The sequence below is a fragment of the Poecile atricapillus genome, chromosome 2 (genome assembly GCF_030490865.1).
Source record: "Poecile atricapillus isolate bPoeAtr1 chromosome 2, bPoeAtr1.hap1, whole genome shotgun sequence".
Taxonomy (NCBI): domain Eukaryota; kingdom Metazoa; phylum Chordata; class Aves; order Passeriformes; family Paridae; genus Poecile; species Poecile atricapillus.
In genome coordinates, this window is record NC_081250.1 from 113,115,347 (window position 1) to 113,136,790 (window position 21,444).

The 21,444-nt window shown below is 33.5% G+C and overlaps 1 protein-coding gene across 2 annotated transcripts in view; it reads left to right on the forward strand.

Moving 5' to 3' along the window:
• The window catches only part of SNTG1 (syntrophin gamma 1), a 322,766-nt gene that overhangs the window by 165,392 nt on the left and 135,930 nt on the right, over positions 1-21,444 (forward strand). For both annotated transcript variants that reach the window (XM_058832034.1, XM_058832033.1), the window contains exons 3-4: positions 6,690-6,824; positions 17,851-17,907. In XM_058832034.1, coding sequence (XP_058688017.1) covers positions 6,690-6,824; positions 17,851-17,907 — 192 coding nt within the window. The remainder of the gene's footprint in view (positions 1-6,689; positions 6,825-17,850; positions 17,908-21,444) is intronic.

A 21,444-nucleotide genomic window follows, 5' to 3' on the forward strand; every position in this document is an offset into this window, starting at 1 on the left:
TATGTAGACGGGTAGAGTTTGTTTTCAATCTCAAAATGATTTCTAGGATCCTAATGATTATTTTCTCCCCCAAGCATCTTATCTTCAAGCTGTCTTACCTTTCAAGGTACCTTAAAGTAGTTTTATTCTGCAAAAAAATAACTTCCATGCTAGACAATGGAGACCTTACACACATACACTTATTTTTTTAAGGGAAACTATGTGTTATCTAAAGAGGTGACTTTTTAACTTCTTTTTTTATTTTTTTTTTTTTTTGTGTTTGTGTGGTTTTGGCTTCTCTGCTTTCTGCTTGTGGGATTTTTTTTCACTGTTTCATATTTCGTTATTCAGTATTCCATACTTTTTTCCCTCAGTGATCAGCAAATATATCCATTTTGTCTGTCCTGCTATTTAACAATTTCTAAACCATAAGACTATCCAGCTCCTCTCTTACCCTTTATCCCAAGCTTTTTGAACTTTACAAGAGTATAAATCACAGAGTCACTGGGTTCTTAAAACGCTCTCCTGTACTCACTTGACCTTGTTCTATATTCTGAAAGCTATCTCTTGGAAGATAACCTCAGTCTCTGACATAAAACTGTCCTCTGCAGTGAAAGTATCCTTCTGTTGAAGCTGAAGACTTGGGATGATTATAATGCATCAGAACATTTTCCCCTGCTATTTTTTTCTTTTTAAGTTAATATTTTCCTTGTACTTTATGAACAAGCTGCATTAGTAGCTTTCTAACTTTTTGAAATCTCATTCTTCTAATAGCTGGGCTTTTCCCCCCATCTAATATAACATCAGACTTATTCAAGTTAATAAATACTGCGTTCATTTTCCTGCTAACACTCTATTCTTTTTTTTTCACAGTAGTGTCCATTTTTTCTTTGAAGGATTAATTTGAATTGGTAAACTGTTTGTCCTCTGCTTTATGAATTCTATAAATATTCTTGTAGACTTCACAAGCTTTATAATTTGATATGTTCTGTTATTCAAAGGTGTAGTGACCTCTATTTCAACATCTAGCTGGGGGTAGTGAGGGGGAACGAACTTTCCTGCAACAAAACGTGTTTTAAATTTTAAGCCATATTTAACTTTCTTGTGAATTTATTCCCAAAATATTGTTATATACTTTTATGGTCTATTTCTGATCAGCTTTATACCATTTTTTGATTTACACATTTCAGAATAAGCTGCTGTTTTCCTTTCTTTATAAATCCCGTTAAATTAAAAGCGGGATTTCTAATACCATGGGTGTCTGGGATTTTTCTTAAATGGAGCTTCAACTCATGATTTAATCTCAAAATCACATGATGGAAAATGACTGGTAATTTACAATATCTGTTAGAATGTAATGTAATAGGTGCAGTAAATTTGAAGAAAAATACATGTTCTCACAATAGCCTTCAATTTTATATTACCTTACCTCTTGTGTTCAACTCCATAGTCACACTAAACTCATTGGCAATTCAGACATGACTGTGGCATCCTTACAGTGTCAGAAAAATAAAAAATTCACTCCAAAAAAGTATCTTAGCTTAACAAGAAGCTCATATATATACATATTTATGTAAACACGTATTTTTTTCCAAATGTTTAATTTATGTATGAAGCAAGTACTTTCTCTATAAGAATTCATTCTTTCAATAAAATCACTTAGAAAGAGTACCACAATAAATGCTTACCTGGAAAATACCTGACAAATCAAATTAAAATAAGTTCAAGTCCAAATCCAGAATTTTTCTGCAGTACTTTCAGACTGGAGTATAATTCATATGCAGGAATGGACTTGCTGTCCCTGGGATTGGAAAATGTTGGTATCTGATTGAAGAGGCTCTGAATGACAAGCTGAACATATCCTTGTGTGTCTGGGCTGCATTCCAATTTTTGACAATATAAGTGCTTTTCACTTAAGCTAGCAATACCTCCACAGAATGTGTAACTGGACTGTTTAAAAAACATCCCATATATGGTTCTGACACATATTCCTTCCTCTTGAATCCATTGCTATTAGCTCCTTAAATCCAATGCCATTACCTCCTTAAACCTCTGATTCAATTTCCTTTTTTATTATTATACTTACGATTATGAAGCAGTGACAGGCATATCTCCAAATACTCAGAGGTCAGCCTCAGTTCGAACAAGCATCCAAAAGGGTAGATATTAATCTGAAGGAGTTAGGTACACATTTAAGGCAGTTTTGTAAGCCATTCTCCTTACTGCTATCATGTTCTTGATAGTAGAAATAAATTTCAGGGCTTGAAACCAAATTGCAGAGGCTTACTTTATTTTAGGACATAATAGTCAAAGTGAAAACTAAAAATCCAGGTCACCTTGTATAGAAAATGTGCCGAGATTTTTTTTTTTTCCTCTTTCTTTCTTCAACTTGTTTGTGGACTAAACTATTCTGGGATATTTGTTGAAGTCTTCCTACTGACTTAAAACTATGAGAATCAAAGCTAAATATATTGTTTTATTACTGTAGGGCCAAAGACATAAATGAAGGAGAAGATATAGCCATGTCTTGAAAACTAATTATGAGTATTTAAAATTGCCTTAAAGACTGAGAAACTCTCTTTGAGAAAAAAAAAACAAAGGAAATGTTTTAGAATTTTTTTTCCTTGTCATAAATGACAAAAAAAAAAAAAAAACCAACAAAAAAGCCATAATTGAAAAAAAAAGACCAAACCAATAAAAAAACACCCAGAAAATCTGCTAGCAGACTTTTATAGGCCAGATGAACTTTAAAAAAATATTTATTTTGGAAATTCTGCAGTAAATTGACTTCTAAATCAACAGGTAACTTTAATGATGTTTCTCCTGCAGTATTTATTTTGATATGTGTTTTGTAGATACTCTGCTGCTAGTATAAATGTAGAAACTGTAGCTTTCATGTGTATTTCCTCTGAAATGAATCCTTAAATATTTGTGAAGGCCATTTAACAAATGTGGAATGTGTGTTTGGTATGTAAGAACTTCTAAATTCCTTTTAGGAAAGGAATCTTTAGGCCAGGTCTTTTACACGGTCCCTATGGACATTGTGCTGTAAGTCAGGGTATAATTTTTAAGTGGTCTTTTTTGACTGCATTGTTGCTAATAATGATCAGAGTTTGACCATATTCTCTGGAAAGTAGTCTGCCTTAAGGGCTTTGCCCACCTATAGTGTTCTCTGATAGTGACCTGAAGCAGAAAGTTCACCACGGACTGGTGTGTCAAAGCAAAAGGAGATCAGTTTTCAGCCCCTCTTGTAATTATATTAGCTCAGGAACTGTAAGCAGTTTCCAGGACATCAGCTCTTGCCACATTAATATTCTCATCTAGGTCAGCTTAAAACCGTATTGAATGAGATGACAGACGCAGCCTTGTGTGGGTGCAACATTCACTGCACCTGTTACTTAGGTACCACTACCTTCCTTCAACACTGCTTTTGCTTGAAGCCACAGGCTCCTCTCTCATATGGAAACTTTCTTTTTCACCTCTTTACAATGCTTCTATATGCATTCCTAAACACACCTGCTCTGCTTCATAAAAATGTGCAACTTGAAACACTGTTTTCTTCCCATCTTTGCAGCACAGGAGCCCAACTCCATAAATATGATGATGTTCTTGGTGATTTGGGCTCAGTCAAGGTTTATTGCCTTAACAAACTGTTATCAGCTGAGCTCTGCTTCTCTCTGCATGTTTGCTGTGAGGTGATGCAGTGTATCACACATTTGAGCACCAGAGGATGCCTTGCATGGCCCAGCAGCTCAGCCAATGTGCTGTTTGTGTCTTATTGCTGTAAGACAGGAGCAGGGCTCAACCCTCTGCCAGTGACATGGGGAAGGCTTAAAAGGAAAAGTTTTAGCACAGCCTCACATGGAATGTCTTAGATATTGGTATCAGGAACAAAAGCATATATCAGCCATAGCTCTCCACTCCCACACCTCTCACACACATGCACACACACATGCACACCATCTAAGCTCTTCAAATATGAGAGAGGGCAGGGCTGTAGGCTATACAGCTGATCAGAAAAAGTTTTCTGGGGCCACATGAATAAAACAGCAGTTTACAGGAAAGTATATATACAGATTGTCTTTCCTAATTTCCAGCTCTGGAACAGGAGCTCATATCTTTATTTTACTTAGTTTGTGAAATACTTTGAAGGAGGTGGATGAAAGGAGCAAGAAAGTGGTTTCAACAGACAAAAATTAAACAATTAAATTCCAGTCCTTGTTCTCAAGGTCTTCTTTTGAAATTACCTAATGAAACTCAACTACATTCTTCTACTTAACATGGTTGTTAATGCAGCTGTCAGATAGGAGAGAGAAGGAGGTAGTATAATTGAAGATTTAATTTTGAACTGTATTGTACACTAGCTTTCATAAAACCCAACAACAGTAAAGTGGTTCATTACATTTTAGAATGTCTGACGTAAATAAGGTCCCTGAGTGTGTGTGATCAATCTTTCCAAGGGCCAAAATATTTTGCTGTTCCCAAGCTTGATTTCCTTGTTCAGGCTGAATAAGCTCAGCTCATATGCATTTAGAAACTGACTTGAATTTTAATTTTATTCTAATGTCTAATTGTTCCTGCTGTGGTTGCCTCTAATTCCTACATGTAGCCCCTCAGCTTTTGCAGAAAGACTCTAGAGATTTTATAAGGTTACTGACTAAATCAGAAATGTGCAATCATGTAAGATTGCAGAGTTACTATACCCAGTGTATGAGAGGAAGAATTTATTCTACTGCCAGTTATCCAGGGAGGAGGAAAGGCATGTTGCAAACTTTTCTGCAGAAGAAAGGCATTATCTAAGTGTTAGCCCTTTGTTAGCCCTTTTGTTTGACCGTAATTATTTACAATCCACATTGTTCAACTTCCACTGTCACTTCTCCACTCCAAGGAGAGAGGATGCATCTTAGTGTGTAAAGTTCCAAGGACATAACCACTCTTCATTTTGATATTGTAGCGTTTTATGTATGATATGGAAGAATTTTTCAGTGTTACTGAAAACCTAACTCCTTCTGTGATCCATTCATTTTATCTGTGCACATTTCTCTCTTACCTTGTTCACAAAAAAAAAAAAAAAAAAAAACCCAAAAACCCAAACACTTAATTTTAGAAAAATGGTGTGCGATGACTGTTGACCAGAGATTCAACTGACCTCAGTGAGTTCAATGCATGGAGCTCTTCCTTTTTTCCTTCTTCTTACCTAGATCAAAAAGAATACAAGCAATGTCAGCGCCACTTTCAAATTCATGGCTCAGTTATACTCATTTGCTCCTGGCATCCAAGAAAAAAACAGTTTCCAAAGTTTGAGTGTTGAGTATGGAGCAGAAGTGACAGAACAGTTTGTCAGTGGAGAACATTGAATAAAGCTATTTAAAGATTGTCCTCGACCTTTCCACCTCTTTTAAAGCCTTGTGAGAGAGATTTAAACTTCTCTTTTGCCGGTGGCCTACTGTCAGTTCCATATTTGTGTTTGTTCTCTCCATGCTATGGATGTAAGAGCACATTATGGGGAGATCTTCCAAATCCTCTTTTAAACTCTTGTCTGAGAAAGAGCCCTCAGATTCAGCCAGGTCAACCTTGGCACTTAAAGTTCAGAGAAATACTTTTCTATTCTTTATCTCCTCTTTAGCCAACTTTTTACAGTTGGTGGATTGAAATCTGACCTCTATGAAGACAGTAAAAGTTGTATTATTGGCACTGATGAGTCAGAGGTTTTCAATACTTTTTATATGTGAATTTTCTTCTGAGACACGTGTATATATCTATATCTCTATATCTCTATATATTTCTATCTATCTATGCAAATACTTATGCTGGTAAACTACTTGCAAGGCTGTTTTTAGATTGTTTGTACTCAGATTTCTCATACAAAAAAAATGCTTTACCAGTGGGAATTTTGTCCATTGACAAAGTGTTACCAAGAGTGCTATTTTCAACATAACCTTCAGGAAAAATTCAATACTGATGGTACTTCCATGTGCCAACTTTTTCAGTGCTCACCCTCTCATGTATAATGTTCTAAAAGATAGTACAAGTAGGTACTACTGCAAAGGCACTGTTAATTGCTGAAAAGTAATTTTTATATATTGAAGAATCCTACAGAATTCCTGATCTTTAGCCATAAATGTAAAATACAGAAATGGAGCAAGACCTATGTTACTACAGGGAGTTTAGTATTTTTTTTTTATTTTCTCTTATTCTTAGCTCAGAATTCTCATTTAAAAAGGAACATTAAAAAATTGAATAAAATGTTGTATCCACAGACAAGGAATAAATAGCCCACAACTGGGTTAATGTAGCTGTTGGTACTCACATCTGGCTATTTTGGAGGTGTCATTGTGTATGTTTCTGTGTCAAAAATGGTGTAGTATGTGGAGGATCAGCTTTTATTTTGTGTCATATGGGGTGTCATAATTTAATGAAAAGACAGAACATAAGAGCACAGTTGATTTGAAGCAATTTGGAAAGAGTTTCACAAAATGATCATGGGTGAAACAGCACCTTATTATTGTAAAATCTGTTATTACAAAAACAGCCTTTACTGTTTACTACAGTAACATTTGTTTCTCTAATAGTCTAAACACAGTGATAATTGAAAATAGTTTTATTTATGATGACTGTACCTATCTATCAAGTATTCTTATTCAATCATCACTTCTAACAATTCTAAGAGCTAACTGAATTTTTTTTTTTTCTTTATTCCCTCCTTAAAGACAAAGACAGGGGTTTGTTTGCTGCAGGATGGTAATCAGGAGCCTTTCAAAGTGCGACTGCACTTAGCCAAAGATATTTTGATGATCCAGGAGCAGGATGTGATCTGTGTGTCTGGTGAGCCTTTCTATTCTGGTGTAAGTAGTTTTTATTTCTTCTTTAAGATGTTTTTTACAAAGAAAAAGTGCTGTGTGTATGTGCGTGGGGTTGCATACACACATCTGTATGCATTTGCTCCCATGGACTGGTATTTCATTTTATACTGTTAACACTAAGTGTATTTAAATGTTTCTTTTGTGAATAAATATTAGCAATACTCATCTAAAAAGCAGCAATAAGATAATAAGTTTTATGCATGACTGCAGTACTGTTTCTCTTCACTCACCCTTGGGTTTTGGAGCCACTGAATGTGGGAGGAATGACACAAGCAGTGGTTTTTGCAGGGCATGCAGATACCTCAGTGTACTTAAGTGTCTGAGTGTTGTCTGTGGAGTTGATAAGATACTTAAGATACTTAAGATACTTATGGCAGGGCTTTGCTGGTAGAGGAGTTACCTTTTATCCTCTGCTGCTTGGGGTCCTTCCTGTGGTAGCCCAGCACTAGGCTTCAGCAGTGCTGTGAGGGTCACTAGCTTCAACAGCGTATCATGTTAGCAGAGATGGAACGCTGGGATATGGGGGTTTATGTGTTACTGCTTTTACATGATGTGTCAGATTCCTTATTTAAGCATCGTGTTGAATTTTGTGCATGAGAAACGACAATTATTTAGAAGATCTGTAAAATTTTATATGGAATAAGATTGTGGGGTTTAGAGCTATTGTAATGCAAAGTTTTTATTTAATATTAGGAGATAGGTACAAAAATAATAGAAAACATTTAGAATCCATTTCTAGAGACATTTTTATAGATGCTGTAATTATATTTTGTAGAGATATTTTTAAGATTTATGTGAAACTATCATAAACCTTCTGGTCTCCCTTTGAGAAAAGTTAGATAATCATAGAATTTTGTGTTAAATCTTATGAGGCATAGTAGTGTGATATCTGTTTATAAAAATGTTTTGTTAATGCTCTTCTGTGTTTTATTATTTAATTGCTGCAGTTGCCACATACTTGCATCTCTAAACATAAGTACAATAAAAAAGATGCAAAGCACAAATGAAAAATAAATTGCTAAAATGTTAACAGTGCAAAGAGTGTGAAAGATTAATGAAAAAATGTATCAAATTATCCTTCTCATGATTATGAATATCTCAAGGTGAATTCTTCAGAGCTTTTCTCTGAAACAAGAGGCACACATTGCCTTCAGTCTCCACAGAGTCTGGGTTTATTTGCATGACAAATCTGACCTTAGATTCTGACTGTTTCATGCTGAAAAAATGCAGTTTGCTAATACAGGCCTGTATACTTTATATGGAATATAGATGCTCCTTTTACCAATCAGGTTCCTCTGTTCCTCAATAGACAGGACATCCAGTAGTCAGGATAGAAAGAAGTTATGAATTAAAGCTCAAGCTGTAGTTGTTCAATTAGCAACATACACTGTGGCACCATTATTCCACCAACACTATTCTGACATTATTTATTAAAAGATTTTATCACTCAGAAATATGACTTTCATTATTCTGTGCAATATCTGTAATATCCTGCTGAACTTGTTATTTAAATGTCTTCATGAAATGCATATTAATTTTTTTCCCCTTTTTACAGCAAGGCTTTCTCTTACAGTTTTCCTCTCCTTAGATTTGCAAAGGCTCTGTAGAAAATAATGGATTATTTGCTTCCCCTGTTAAACATTCCCATGTTATTTGCATATTCAATGCATAACTCACTAACTTATTGATATTACTGTGTTGATGCAAAGTTTCTTTTTCCTGGAAGTGTCATTGTTAGAGGAGTGACTTTTGAACACTTTACCAGGATTTCCTTTGGGTTTAAGACTAGGTTTGTTAGCAATAAATTCATTCCAACTAAGGATGATTGGCATTTCACAGAGAGGTAACTGTCCTTTTGTCACAGGTAATTTGAATAATCTGGAATCATGTGCCTTGATTGTGTACTATAATAACATAAATCCCACAGGCTTACCTTTTTTTTTTTTTTTTTTTTTTTTTTCTATTTTCCCTCAGTTTTATTCCTGATTTATTAGGTTTAATTTGTTTGTTTGTTTTTCTTATGCTTTACTTCATTTGGTTGATTTTATTTTGTTCTTTCTGTCATTCTAGATAACTGACTGCATTTATCTTTCTTTCACCTGAATTCTACAAAGCAAAGGTTTTCATTAATAACTGACATTGAATACCTCAGAGAATAAACTCTTTAAGCATAAATATAAAATTTGTAATTGAGGAACAGTAATATTGTTAAATTTTAAAGACAAGTAGCTACAGTAAAAGTAAATTTTAATCTGTTTAAAAAAATAATCTTTAAGTAATTTGATTATAAGGTTTTGTTGTATCACTGCTGCACTGGTATGGAACGAAAGGCTGTGTTTGTAGTTCAGAACAGTATCTCTTCTGTCTGTTGAGTCTGAATCAATTTGCATGCTCCTCTGTGTAGGACAGACTTTAAACAGGCACTTAACGTTCCAGCAGCATCCAGATCTGCATCCTGCAGAATAATCTAAATAAAATCAATGTCTCCTTAGGAATGAAGTGCTGTTTAATGTGAGTGTGTGGGATAAGGACCTAGTTCTTAATTTGGAACACTTCCTTTTGGTGTTAAACAGTTCTAGTTTCCAAAACTAAAGAGGTGGAAAAAAGCATTGTTTCTTCTTTCGTTGTATACAGTTTGAAGTGAGAAAATAAAATGCATAAAAGATTATAGCAAAATAGTTTTATACACCAAAAAAAAAAATAAAAATAAAAATAAAGCATCTCTTTCTTTAGTGGGCTGAAAAAGGAATAAGCGTTAATGAGGGTCATGCAGCCCTTGTACCTATAGCAATTCCATAAGGCATCAACCATCATTCAAATGATCATAAAGTACATCTAAATCTGAGCATCAGTTGCATCAATAAGTATTAAATATATTTATTTTTGTGTGCAATAAGAAAGTCTTGCTTTCCAAGACAAAGAAATATAGCAGGTTCAGTATCATGCTGCTAGCAGATAGCCAGTGTATAGCTGAGTTCCAGTGCAAATGACCGAAAATGGGATGAGAACACATTGTGAAACTCAAAGTGTAGAAGGAAGTGTTGTTACTAATACAAATCAAATCCTTGCCTGTAGAGAGGCTTTATATCATGGGAAGTGTATGCCTCAGTTGGAGTAGCTCATGTTGGAAGATAAGACTGCTGTCCATTAGGTCAGGTACACCTTTTTCTCCCAGAGCAGCTACGAAGTGTCCCGAAAACAGCTGAACTAGGCCATGTAGGAACCTCATCACTATTGATGGAAGAATTAGATAATATCTTCATATATTCTTTTGAGCATATTTCTTGAGTTACTTGAAATTATGCTCACTAAAGGTTGCTGTATGATGTTCCATATAAAAATGTGCAGTGAGGCAGCTCCCATGCTTTTTGTCACGCTATACGTGTGAATAGCCTGGACTAGCCAGGATAGCCTAATGCTGAACTTGGTGACAGCTGTGATGGGAGAGGAGATAGCCTAAGGTATGGCATATCTGAAGTAGATTTGTTCCTAGGAAAGATTTTGAAATTTGCCATTCCAGAATCAATATTTTTATTTTAGAGTTAATCCTCACAGTTTCTATCACCTTTCATGAACATCTGAAATTGAAGGAAAAAGCTTATTGTGCTATGTCAAGATAAGTAGTTTATCTGTCTAGGAAGCTGTGAATTTTCTTTAATAAATTTTGTTTATTAATTTTACTCAGATTTTTTTCTACACATAGAATCTATGTGCATGTGAGATCCACAAAGTAAGGATATGACAATGTACCATCTGACAGGCTGGATGATTTCAATCAGCTACTCTTTTTTCTAAAGGAATCAAAATAAACTGCAAGCAGCTGGCAAATTGTTAGCTACCGGGATAGTTTGCATATTTACAAAATTTTCTTAAATGTGCTTTTAAAGGGTCATAGATTTTACAAAATACTGCTAACTCACCTGATAGTAACATACGGATGAGTCACATTTCTTTCAAGTAATTTATTTCTATGTTGCTGTGCAGTAAACGGATTAATTCATTAAACATTAATAAGTTCTTTTAGTGGTTTGATTTTTTTAATTAAGGATCTTTGGGGGAAATTTTTCTGAAGGTCAGTCATAACTCAATACTAATAAAAAGGGAATGAAAGGGGCTTTTTTTTTTTAAATTGGTAGAGCAAGAGCTCTCAAAGCAGCATGGCATTTGTCCAAGCGTTTAACTGAGGTTGATACAATAGTGTCTAAATGTAGCCTATGGACTGTAATTGGTTTTACAATAAAGAAAAAAACTATCAATAAACACCTTTACCAGGGCCAGAATGTAACACTGTTTCACATTTTTGCACTGCAGCCAGATCTGTTTTCTGATATTGGTAACCACACAGTCATTTTTTTTTTTTTTTTACTGTAAACGAAAAAAAATATGATATTTCACTTTTAGAGTTGTCCTTATGCTATTGTGAAATCAAGTCCTGAAAGATTCATAAATATATACAAAGCCCATAAAATATTAACAAAATTAGTTGTTAGAGATTGTTTATTTTTTTAGTTTCATATAAAAAAGTATTTTAAATTAAAATCTTTACACAATAGAATGGTTTTCTTGATTTTTAAATTTCAATAATACAGTTATTATTAATTTTTAAGAATAAATTTAAATTCAGAACACATCACTTAATGATGACATGCCTGGGAAGTGACATGAAGTTATTACATTTTCTTTGCTTGAATATTTAGTTTTTTGAGGTTTCCTGAGATTTAGTTTATATTTGTTACGTTGGATCGTTCTCTTTTAAAAAGTATGAATTTTCTTGCCATATATTTTAGTGTTGATAAAACAACACTAATTATTTGATAATTAGCATTAGCAATTTTAATTAATAGAAATAGAATAAAAAATAAAAGCTTAAAATAATAGTTTTGACTTATTTTCTCTATTGTCTTTATTTACGATTTTGATTCTGATGTGTGGCTGAATATTATAAACCATGCCAAGATGAAACTCCCTATCTTGGAGAGAATTGCAAATATGTGCACAGATAGGTCACCTTTCAAGCACTTTCCATTCTTGTTACTTTCACAAAATAAGAATCTTTTGGGGTTTTTTTTATCTTGTTGGTATCTGTCAGCTATTCAGTGGAGTGAATCCATTTTTTTCACTGAAGTCGTCAAGTATCTATCAGATGGGGGTAACTTTCTTCCCCCTGCCAATCTGGACAGCTTTAAAGTGACAACCTGACAGATGTAAATATGATTATTTAGGCAAAGCCTAAGGCAGCTTATTTTTCTCCAGCTACTTAAAAGTAAAAAGCAAAGCAATCAGCTGAGGTTAAAAATGTCATTTATAATGCCAGATTTGAAAGAAAATAATAACTTTTCCTCATTGGAAAAAGCCTTTTCCTCCACAAGAAAGAAAAATAATGCAAATCAGAAAAAAGAGAACCCAAAACATTGGTCAGTAGCAGTGTATAATATAAGACAGTAGCTGGAAACTACGGAGAATTTTTATTGCGAAACCTGGTGGGAGTTCAGATCCTGACCATGGGTTTATAGTTTTCTCTTTTATTTCCATATTAAGAAATGCAGTATTTCTGAAATAAATCAATTGCATGAGTAGAAATTTTGTAAGTAGGTATTTAGGTGGATCTTTCATCTTCCAAGAGTAGGCTGCAGGACCGGGAATATTTTGAAGTAAGAACAAGAGATGGGTTGAGAGCTTTTGTTTTTATTGTAGTCACTGTTAACAGCCTACATGACACCGCTGTGGTTTGACATCCTCAGTCTCCAGCACAGCTGCAGAGGAAGGGAGATTTCCAGTCAAACAGGCCCTCCCTTACTGCCAACCTCCTCCAGTTGCATGAGGAACTGAAATAATGAGAAAAGCTTCAAATGCCACATGATGGAAGTTGTTAGCAGATGAGCAAGTTTGCTGGCAAACCTTGTTAACACTATTAATTCAAATTGGAAATGTGACTGACCTGTGTCCTGTGTCCTTTACACTCGGAATGAGTATAAAGCTTGCCTATGTAAATTAATCCAAAGAAATGTCACTAAGAAAGAGCAAGGCATTACCAAAAAGAGGATTTAAAACCTTGAAAATGTATGCAATAATTGAATAAAATTTTAAAAATTCACATAATATTTTCTTATTTCAAAAGGTAGTAGGATTACTAATAGCTGGTAAGCTATATGAGAGTGTGGCCTTGAATATATTATGTTATCAAATGTCAACAGGTTGATCCATGAAGTTGCCACCAACATATTTATTTTATCTTTATACTATTACATTTTAAAATTTTTGTTCTAATATTTTCCCCCTTTTTTTCCTCCTATGTTTCCATGTCCCTGTGCTATTGTAGAGTCCTCTCCATGTTTATTCCTTTTTTCCCGCCTCCTGTTTTGTGCTGCAAACCTTTCAGCTCTTTGTCATGTTCTTCCATACATAAAATACCTTGGTCTCAGTTCTATCCTCAGAAAAGAGAGGTCTTGTTTTCTGTCTGTACCCAGACAAACTAATTCTTCATACCTTTACTCTTGTAAGATGAATATCCACACTCACCAGATGAATAACCACACACTGGGAAAAAGGTTGAGAAATGGTATATTTAAGTTTCACATGCTGTTATTTCAGTTTTGTGAAGATTTTTGAAGCTTCTTCATCCTTTTGTTCAACATGTATTTGACTTCTTTCATAGAGACACATAGAAACATTATTAGATTATTGGATGCCATTAGATGACTGATTTATATTGTACAAGACAGATAGCTTGAAAAGATTGCTAACTAAATATTCTTTTTAAGAGTCAATCAATTATAAACTTTCTTTTACATCACATGCCAGTCAGTATGAAATACTTTAATTTTTACTCTGCTCCAAAATGTAAATTAAAAATTAACATTAATTCTTGACTAAATATAAATAGTTAATTATTGCCTGGGATTCTCTGTTTTCCTTTCCTCCCTATTTACTGTTGTTCTGTGCTCACATTGTCATTCTTCACTTCTGATCTCACTTATGATGACATTTATGTTCCCCAGAAGATCAGGTGGATTTTAAGGAGAAATTTCAGTACATCTTTAATGAAAGCCTCAAAAACATTGTTTCTGTTTCACTGCATAGCTCTGAGGAAGATAATTTTATTTTTTTAGCAAAACTCTACACTGTCTTTTCCAGTCAATTTTCTGAGAGGCATGGAAAATGCTGAAAATATGGCAGCAGCTTCATGTTTTTCAATAAAATGATGACCACTTTTGTTCCATTCCAGGAAACAGCATGAACACTACTCTGAATCTTGCTTTTAAGGGTCTTAGGAGCTCTAACCTTCCCTCTGCTTGGTATAATGTAGATAACAAATGTGAAAATGGAACTACAAGCTCACTGAACTAAGTATCTTTTCATCTGAACCAAGTTTTATTTTGTAAATTTGGAGATGAAGTTGCTTTTGGAGTTTGCAAATTCAATCATATCGTGTGCTGCAAAAAGAGAGGAAAGCATAAAAATATTAATAGTGAATCAATGGAACATCAGTAATTTTAACTTGAACACTACAAATAGTCAATCAGGATACTTAGAGCACTTATTCACTTGTACATTTTTTTATTCCTTCCAGAGATCTTACTGTGTTTTATTAATGAATAGTTGTAAATCGTTTTAAGAACTTAAAGCTATTAGACCAGAGAAAAGAATTTTATTATTGTCATTGTTCATTTGAAATGCTAATTAAAGGCATCAGAAAAAATTAATTTGCTTCAGATTGCTGGTTAAACTTCTTTAGTGCATTAATCATTATAATAAAAATACATTACAATATAGTGCTTTGCAGACAATGTATATTCCATTCACCTGGGTTGAAAATGGCACTGAAAATTAAGCTTGGTTTGGGGTTTTTGAGCATTACATAAAATAAGTCATGTGCAAATCAAAAAGTAAAACTTACTTGGACAAAGGAGTTTTCTGCCAAAGCATTTCAAAACAAGTATCTACCATTAAAATAAAGATGCAAGTCAAAAGGGAAGGATTCATCTTTCTCAAGTTAAATTTGACATCCTACCTCTATACTTGATGAAGTTGATTAACAGCTAATTTGGACACCTTCTTTGACCCACCAGGATTGAATGTGTTTATTTTTTCTTTACTGATTACAAAAATAAACTTGCCTTGACCAATAGCTGATTAGAGCTGGGGCTTGATCCCAATCCAAAATCTGCTGTGTAAAATGTCAGATGCTTCTAACTGTTTTGGAAAAGCTGTTTCATTATAAAGTTTATGTGGGGTTTGGAAGTGTAGACTAAGGGGTTGTTGATGGTTTACTAAAGAAATATATAACTTGTATATAATTCTGATTTGTACTTTTGAAGGTCATTTGCATGTTTGTTTTGTTACCTAATGATGTAAAGAAAATGTAACTCTGCAGTTAAGCAAATTATCTTTTTTTTATTGTAAGACTGAGAGGTGTGTTGAATTAGCCTAGATTAAATACAGTGTAATACCTTCACTGCACATAACACATTGCTCAAGTGCATGTAGTTTCCAATATGTTTTTGAAGTGAAATTCAGTTCAGTAACTCTCCAGTCCCAAAATTTTTTAATATCAGCTTTCAATGGAGACAGAAATAAAACTAGAAAAAAATAGTAGACAAAACCCTCTGATAAGTTATGTTGTGCTGAAAAAGTGTCTTGAAGTTTTTCTGGTTTCCTTCCTTGCTTCTATACAGTTTTTTCTATTTAGAAATTTTCTATGCTGGCATGCATTTTTTTTTCACATAAAAAAGTAATGCTGAACTCCAATGTGAAATGTTCCTAGTTTTCTTTCAGATAGCACTGGCAAACTCACAGAAGTCCCTGGATCAGGAGTTTTCAGGACTATCTTGAGTCTGCCTTTGCTTGAGTGAAAACCAAAAAATACATTTTATTGACTCTTTTTTTATGGGTACTTGTGTTTGTGTTGGGCTAAGAAAGACAATAAAGACAGAAATATTCTGCAGTATAGTTTTCTAATTAGATTTTTTTTAAAATGTAGCTTCAGCTTAAAATATGTTCAAATTCCAGTAATTACAGTGACTACTGACATATCATGAACTACAAATTTTATGAAGTTACATGTTTTTCACTGAGAGTATTGCTTTGTTTGAAATTTAATCTGTGTGTTATCCTTTATTCCATTCACGGTTGATGTAACACTAGCCAGTTCAAGCCAGTTTAGTGAAAGGTTGTTATTTTTCAATGTCATCTCAGCACGAGTGTGTTCAATTTGATTTGAGCATGTGTAACAAAAAATACCAGAATATGATGACTAGAGTATACAAGTCAGGTTCCTGTTCTTGACTCCCTGTTCAACACAAGCTGGAGGTGGAAACAAGATGAAGTTAACAGGAAAAATACAGCTCCCAGTGGAACCTCAGCTGAGTGCTTTCTGTTCATTTATGTAAACTCAGCATAGACCACACATCAGACTGTAACTTATATTGGTTTATCCTGAATACATTGTCAGCACCATTAACTACTTCTGATACTGTGACAGACAAAAGATTTTCTCAGTCCAGTTTGTGGCCTGAACCCAATTTATGGGAACTGCATTATCCAAGTTCCTATTTAGAGGTTTATGTTAAAAATAAAAATTGAAGTGTTTGGCTATTTAACAGAAAAACATGTACCTTTTTCTTATAATAAATATTTGCAAGCATTTCACATTTTGCAAACATTAGCCTAAATGAATAAATGGTAGTCTCATTTTCAGCAACCCATTTTGATTCTCAGTCCAAAATATTGGATGAGTTTACTCTTGCTCTTTCCACAGTTACACAATTCCTATTTGTCACAAACATGAAAAAAAAAAGCCAAGGTGACTTGATTTTCACCAAATTTCTGCAATAACAGTTTTCCAAAACTTTTATGTGGTAGCACCTTAATTTTACTCTGTAAATAAAGGAATAAAAAAATACTTCTGTATATATTTCATCCTTTCTGTCACTGTTGCATTCCTCCTGATCTCTTCAAATCTGACTGACACTGGCAATCTATGCTGATTGTGCTGAAATAAATACAGTTAAATGTAACATACATGCAGACTTATGCCATGTGATAGATATATAGGTAATTAAATAAAATCTAGACCACATGTACAAGACATTCAGAATCTATGAAATTGATATTTTTGGATCTGGATATATGGTATATCTGCTGCTAAGTTATTTTGCCGCTACCTAAATGTATTAATTCTAAATGGTCTGTGGTTATAAAATCAACAGACAGACTAGGAATAAAACAAAAAAAGTCTCTTTTGTAAATGATCATATCTGAGAGACAGACAGTAGTCTTTTCATAGAAGAAAATTTTTAGACAAGGAATATAAAATCAAATTAATATAATATAAAATATATTGAAAATAGAATTAAATTAAAAAGATAGGCTGCTTTTAATAACTGTAGGTTATAGGTCACGATTTTTAAGCTATTGCTCTGAGATCCGCAGTGGCTGTTTTTGTATTAGCTTCTGGTGCTTCTGGTTTATTTTATTTATTTATTTATTTATTTTTAATTTGGATTGTTACTGTGCTTTGAAATGAATTCATGCAATGTGTGCACTTATTAGTCTTAGGTCAAGATCAGTGAGTGGCCTCGGTATGCACAAGTTGTTTTCCTTTCAGATGAAGCTGAATTGGGAAATGCACTGCAGGAATGCACAAATAGTGATCAGCCTATGTGTGGGACCAATTTAGGACTAGTCAAGGCCTTAACCTCTGAAATGTGTGTGTTGTGCCATAATTGTGCCGCTCTAAAGTTCTTGTTTTTATGCATTGCAGTACTTGCTAGGATGGTGTGAATTGAACAAAATGTTTTAATGGGTTTTTTTTTGAGACAGGATCTCTTCTTCCAGATTTTGTCTTTCTCCTGTGGAGCATAGATTTCATGGGATTTTCATTTTTGAAACTCAGAACTTCATTAAAACAACAAAAATCAATGTTGAAAAAACTTCAATATTGAAGTATGAATATAGTTGTTCTGGTAGAAGACATTAAATCTGGCAAAAATTGATTTATTTTTTCCAGGAAAGAACAGTAACAATTAGAAGACAGACCATAGGAGGATTTGGGTTAAGTATAAAGGTAAGATGGTTTTTTTTGTCTATTTATTGCATATTTACCCAAAGTGTGTCATATATATAATATGTATAATATATAATCAGTGTTACTGTTAATGAGTGCAAACTATTTTGGAGGACTAAACAAGACAGGAAACATATTCTTGTATGTTAGATACTGTAACAGCAGGCAACCAGAACTATGCTGCCCTATGGAATGGAAGGCAATCATTCCCTTAAAACTCAAGCTGACCAACTCTGTAATAAGATTTGATATAAGAGTTGAGAAATGTTTTCAACTGTATAGACTGTACTCATGTTGAGCTTCTCTCTAATTTAAATAGTTATTAATGAATGCTAAATTATAGTGGCAGGCACATGGAACAGCCAGTAAGTTCATCATCAATTCTGCTACAAAGAATATCACATTAATCCACTGCAATTCATTAGTGGGACAGAAAGTGTAATTGTGTGCTCATATTGTTTATTTTTTCTGCAGATCAAGCCCAGACAGTAATTTATCATGTTACCATGTTTTTGCTTTTGTCAGTAGGATTTAAGAATGCATACAAGTGTTGGTGATTCTTTTTAGGAGAGAGAGGAAGGGTTAATAATTTTTGTCATTGTAATCTATGATTTTGAAAACCTTACATTAGCTTTGAATCTGTGTGTCAACACAAGATTAATTTTATCTTCTAAACAGCAGTTCTCAGTCTCAAGATGGCAATGGAAAAAGTGAAGTGTGTTTCACTTAAATGCAAGGAGGCCTAAATTATGCATATAAAGAGAAAATATAGGTTTTGCTATGAACATCTGCTAATACTGACCTTATAAGTGACTCATAAAAAGGATTAATGTGCATTTGTTGTCATTGATAAGAATATGACTGAATTGAATTTTTAATTTTTAAAAATGTCTTAGTGTGCTTGCTGTTATCTTGTTGACCCATGAAGATCTCTGTTCAAGGAAAACTAATTGCTATTTTGTCACCAAAGCTTCTCATCAGTTTGGTCAAAAACACTCAAGTTTTTTTTTCCTCTGGTATCATTATGGGTTACAGTGCACTGAATAATGATGAAGTAATGAATGCCAGTGTAAAATCAAGTACGTGGGTAAATGAGCTTTTATTTAGATGCTGCTAAGAAATAACTGGTTAAAGGACTTTAGATAATTGGAGAGCAAATCTCAAGAGTCAATAAACTTGATTTTACATGTGCTTCACAAGGAGTTATCATTTAGAATTAGCATCGCTGACAATCTCAAGATCACATTTTTTAAGTATTATATACATTTCATAAAATAAATTATAATTTAGAAATATAAATTAAATAGTGAATGTTCAATTATCTTTTTTAAATTAGTAAAGTTACTCTTAACTTTTTTGAGTGAGATATTTATTTTCTAGGATTATTTTCTATCACAGATGTTTTCATCAAAATTAACCAAAGTATTGGAAAGGTGAAGGTACAAAGTCAGGTTTGAATAGAAAATTTTTAATTTTTTGAAATAACCAGCAATCAGATGATGAAATCCCATCAAAAATGTCATTAAGAGGACAGTTCTCTTTAGAAAAGGGAAACTCAAACTTGCTTGGATGGCATAGATTAGATAATGAAAATGACAATGTTAATTCCATGGTCCAGGATGTTCTGTATATGTGTTTCAGGTAGCATGATTTATTACTTTAAAATTATTTTTTTTCTAAAAAATCTATCTATGTGGGATCTTTCTTACTAGTTCTACATTCTCACAAATATCAACAAGCAGCTGGATAGCCAATACAATAAAAAAAAAATTAAATAATCTATTATTATAATTTTAAACTAGTGTAAGAAACAACTTAGAATGGGAACTTGCAGTAATTTTTAATTTTTACTTTAGTAGGCAAACTAAAGTTTTTGAAGACTTACTGAAGTGGACTAATTTATGGCATGAACTGATATATCAGATTCAAATACTCTGAAAAGTACCAGTTTTCTGTTTAAAATGTGTTGTTCAATCATGGTTTGCTTCTTGCAGATGAATAAAAGTTTGCTGCTATGTTTTTGTTTTGTTTTTTAAGATTCCTGAACTTTAATAAAGAACTTATATTTGTTATTAATTTTAAATAGGAATATAATTATTTTGAGATTGTGCCAGAAAATAGAAGTTATCCTGAATGAGTGAGAAGGACTGAGACCTCTCCTCCTTGTGTCAGTAACTTCCATAGCCCCTCAAACTACAATAGTTTCTGCTATCTTACTACTGCCAGACTAATTAAAAATAGGGGTTATTTGGGGACTTGCTTTCTGGCTGTGCTGTATGTCAGAGGATGCTGTTTATCTGAGGTGTTAATTACAGCAGTAGAGTGATTAATGATACTCCCTTTAGAATACTTGCTTGGGCTTTGTTATGAATTTGCTTAATTTTGGCAATCAGGTCTGGGGCATTATTGCATTTTTTTTTTTTTTCTGCTGACTTAAAACATCCATTTACCATCAGAAATCTCTCATGAAACCTTTCAACTTTCTCTTGAATAAATTTTGAAAATGTCTTATCCCACTGCAAGTATTTTGAGCTCTTGGAATTATTCTTTTTTCTGAAGAGCAGAGGACAAATTGTTAATAATTCCAAAATTAAAGTAATTATTTTTTTAACTTGTCTGTGAGAGAACTCTTCTCGTCTCTTATAAACTGGGTATTCCAACTATATTTGTAAAAATCAGAGATTCAGATAACTGCTTAAAAATAAAACTGATAAAAGGTTGTCTTTTGTTCAGGACCTAAATTTTAGCCCTTGAATAAATAGGTTATAATCCACTCTCATAGGTTTTGAAAACCTGGTGTTTGGCTATATGTCTTAGCTGAGGTTAATGGTGAAACTGTGGTTGAATTTCAAGCAGACCTGCTCTGGTTTACACTCTTCTGAAGGAATTATTTTCTCTTTTCTGAAGCTTCCTGTTAAATGTTTGTGTGTAAAGGAATAACCACGAACGTAGATGTAGAATTTGAGAAGTGTAATATTTCAGTCATTTATCACATCTCTGACATGCTTGAGATGCAGAGCCTTGACAAAAGATGCTGCTCAGTGTATGATTTCTGAAAGAACATCCTGTTTTTCAATAATTGGAGTGTAGTGTTCCTGAAGAAATAGGCAGCAAAATTGATAGTTCATTAAACAAATTGAGGTTTTTGGTTACAGTCTGACTTCTGGCCACCAGGACTCGGTGCACTGCCATTATCCTGCCTCTGTTTTGATAATTCTTTTAAAATGGTGAACAGCATCACAGATCTTCTGAGATTCAATTTGACGTTCCAATATAATTCAATCAAAAAATTCAGTGTACATAGACCTTAAAGCTGTTTTTGCTAATGGAAATGCTTTCTTTTAGTATGAAGTCATAGTCCCCTACATTGTCTAACCCTGATGATGGTGAAGTCCAACAATTGGTCTGATCATTTATAAACTCTTTTTTTAAGAAAATAAGAAATTAATTTCCTTGTTATACTTAGAATCAAAAAAAAACCCCCAGCCTTTGTCAATTAAAGTTACTGCTTTCAATTGCCCTATTTTTCATATGTCA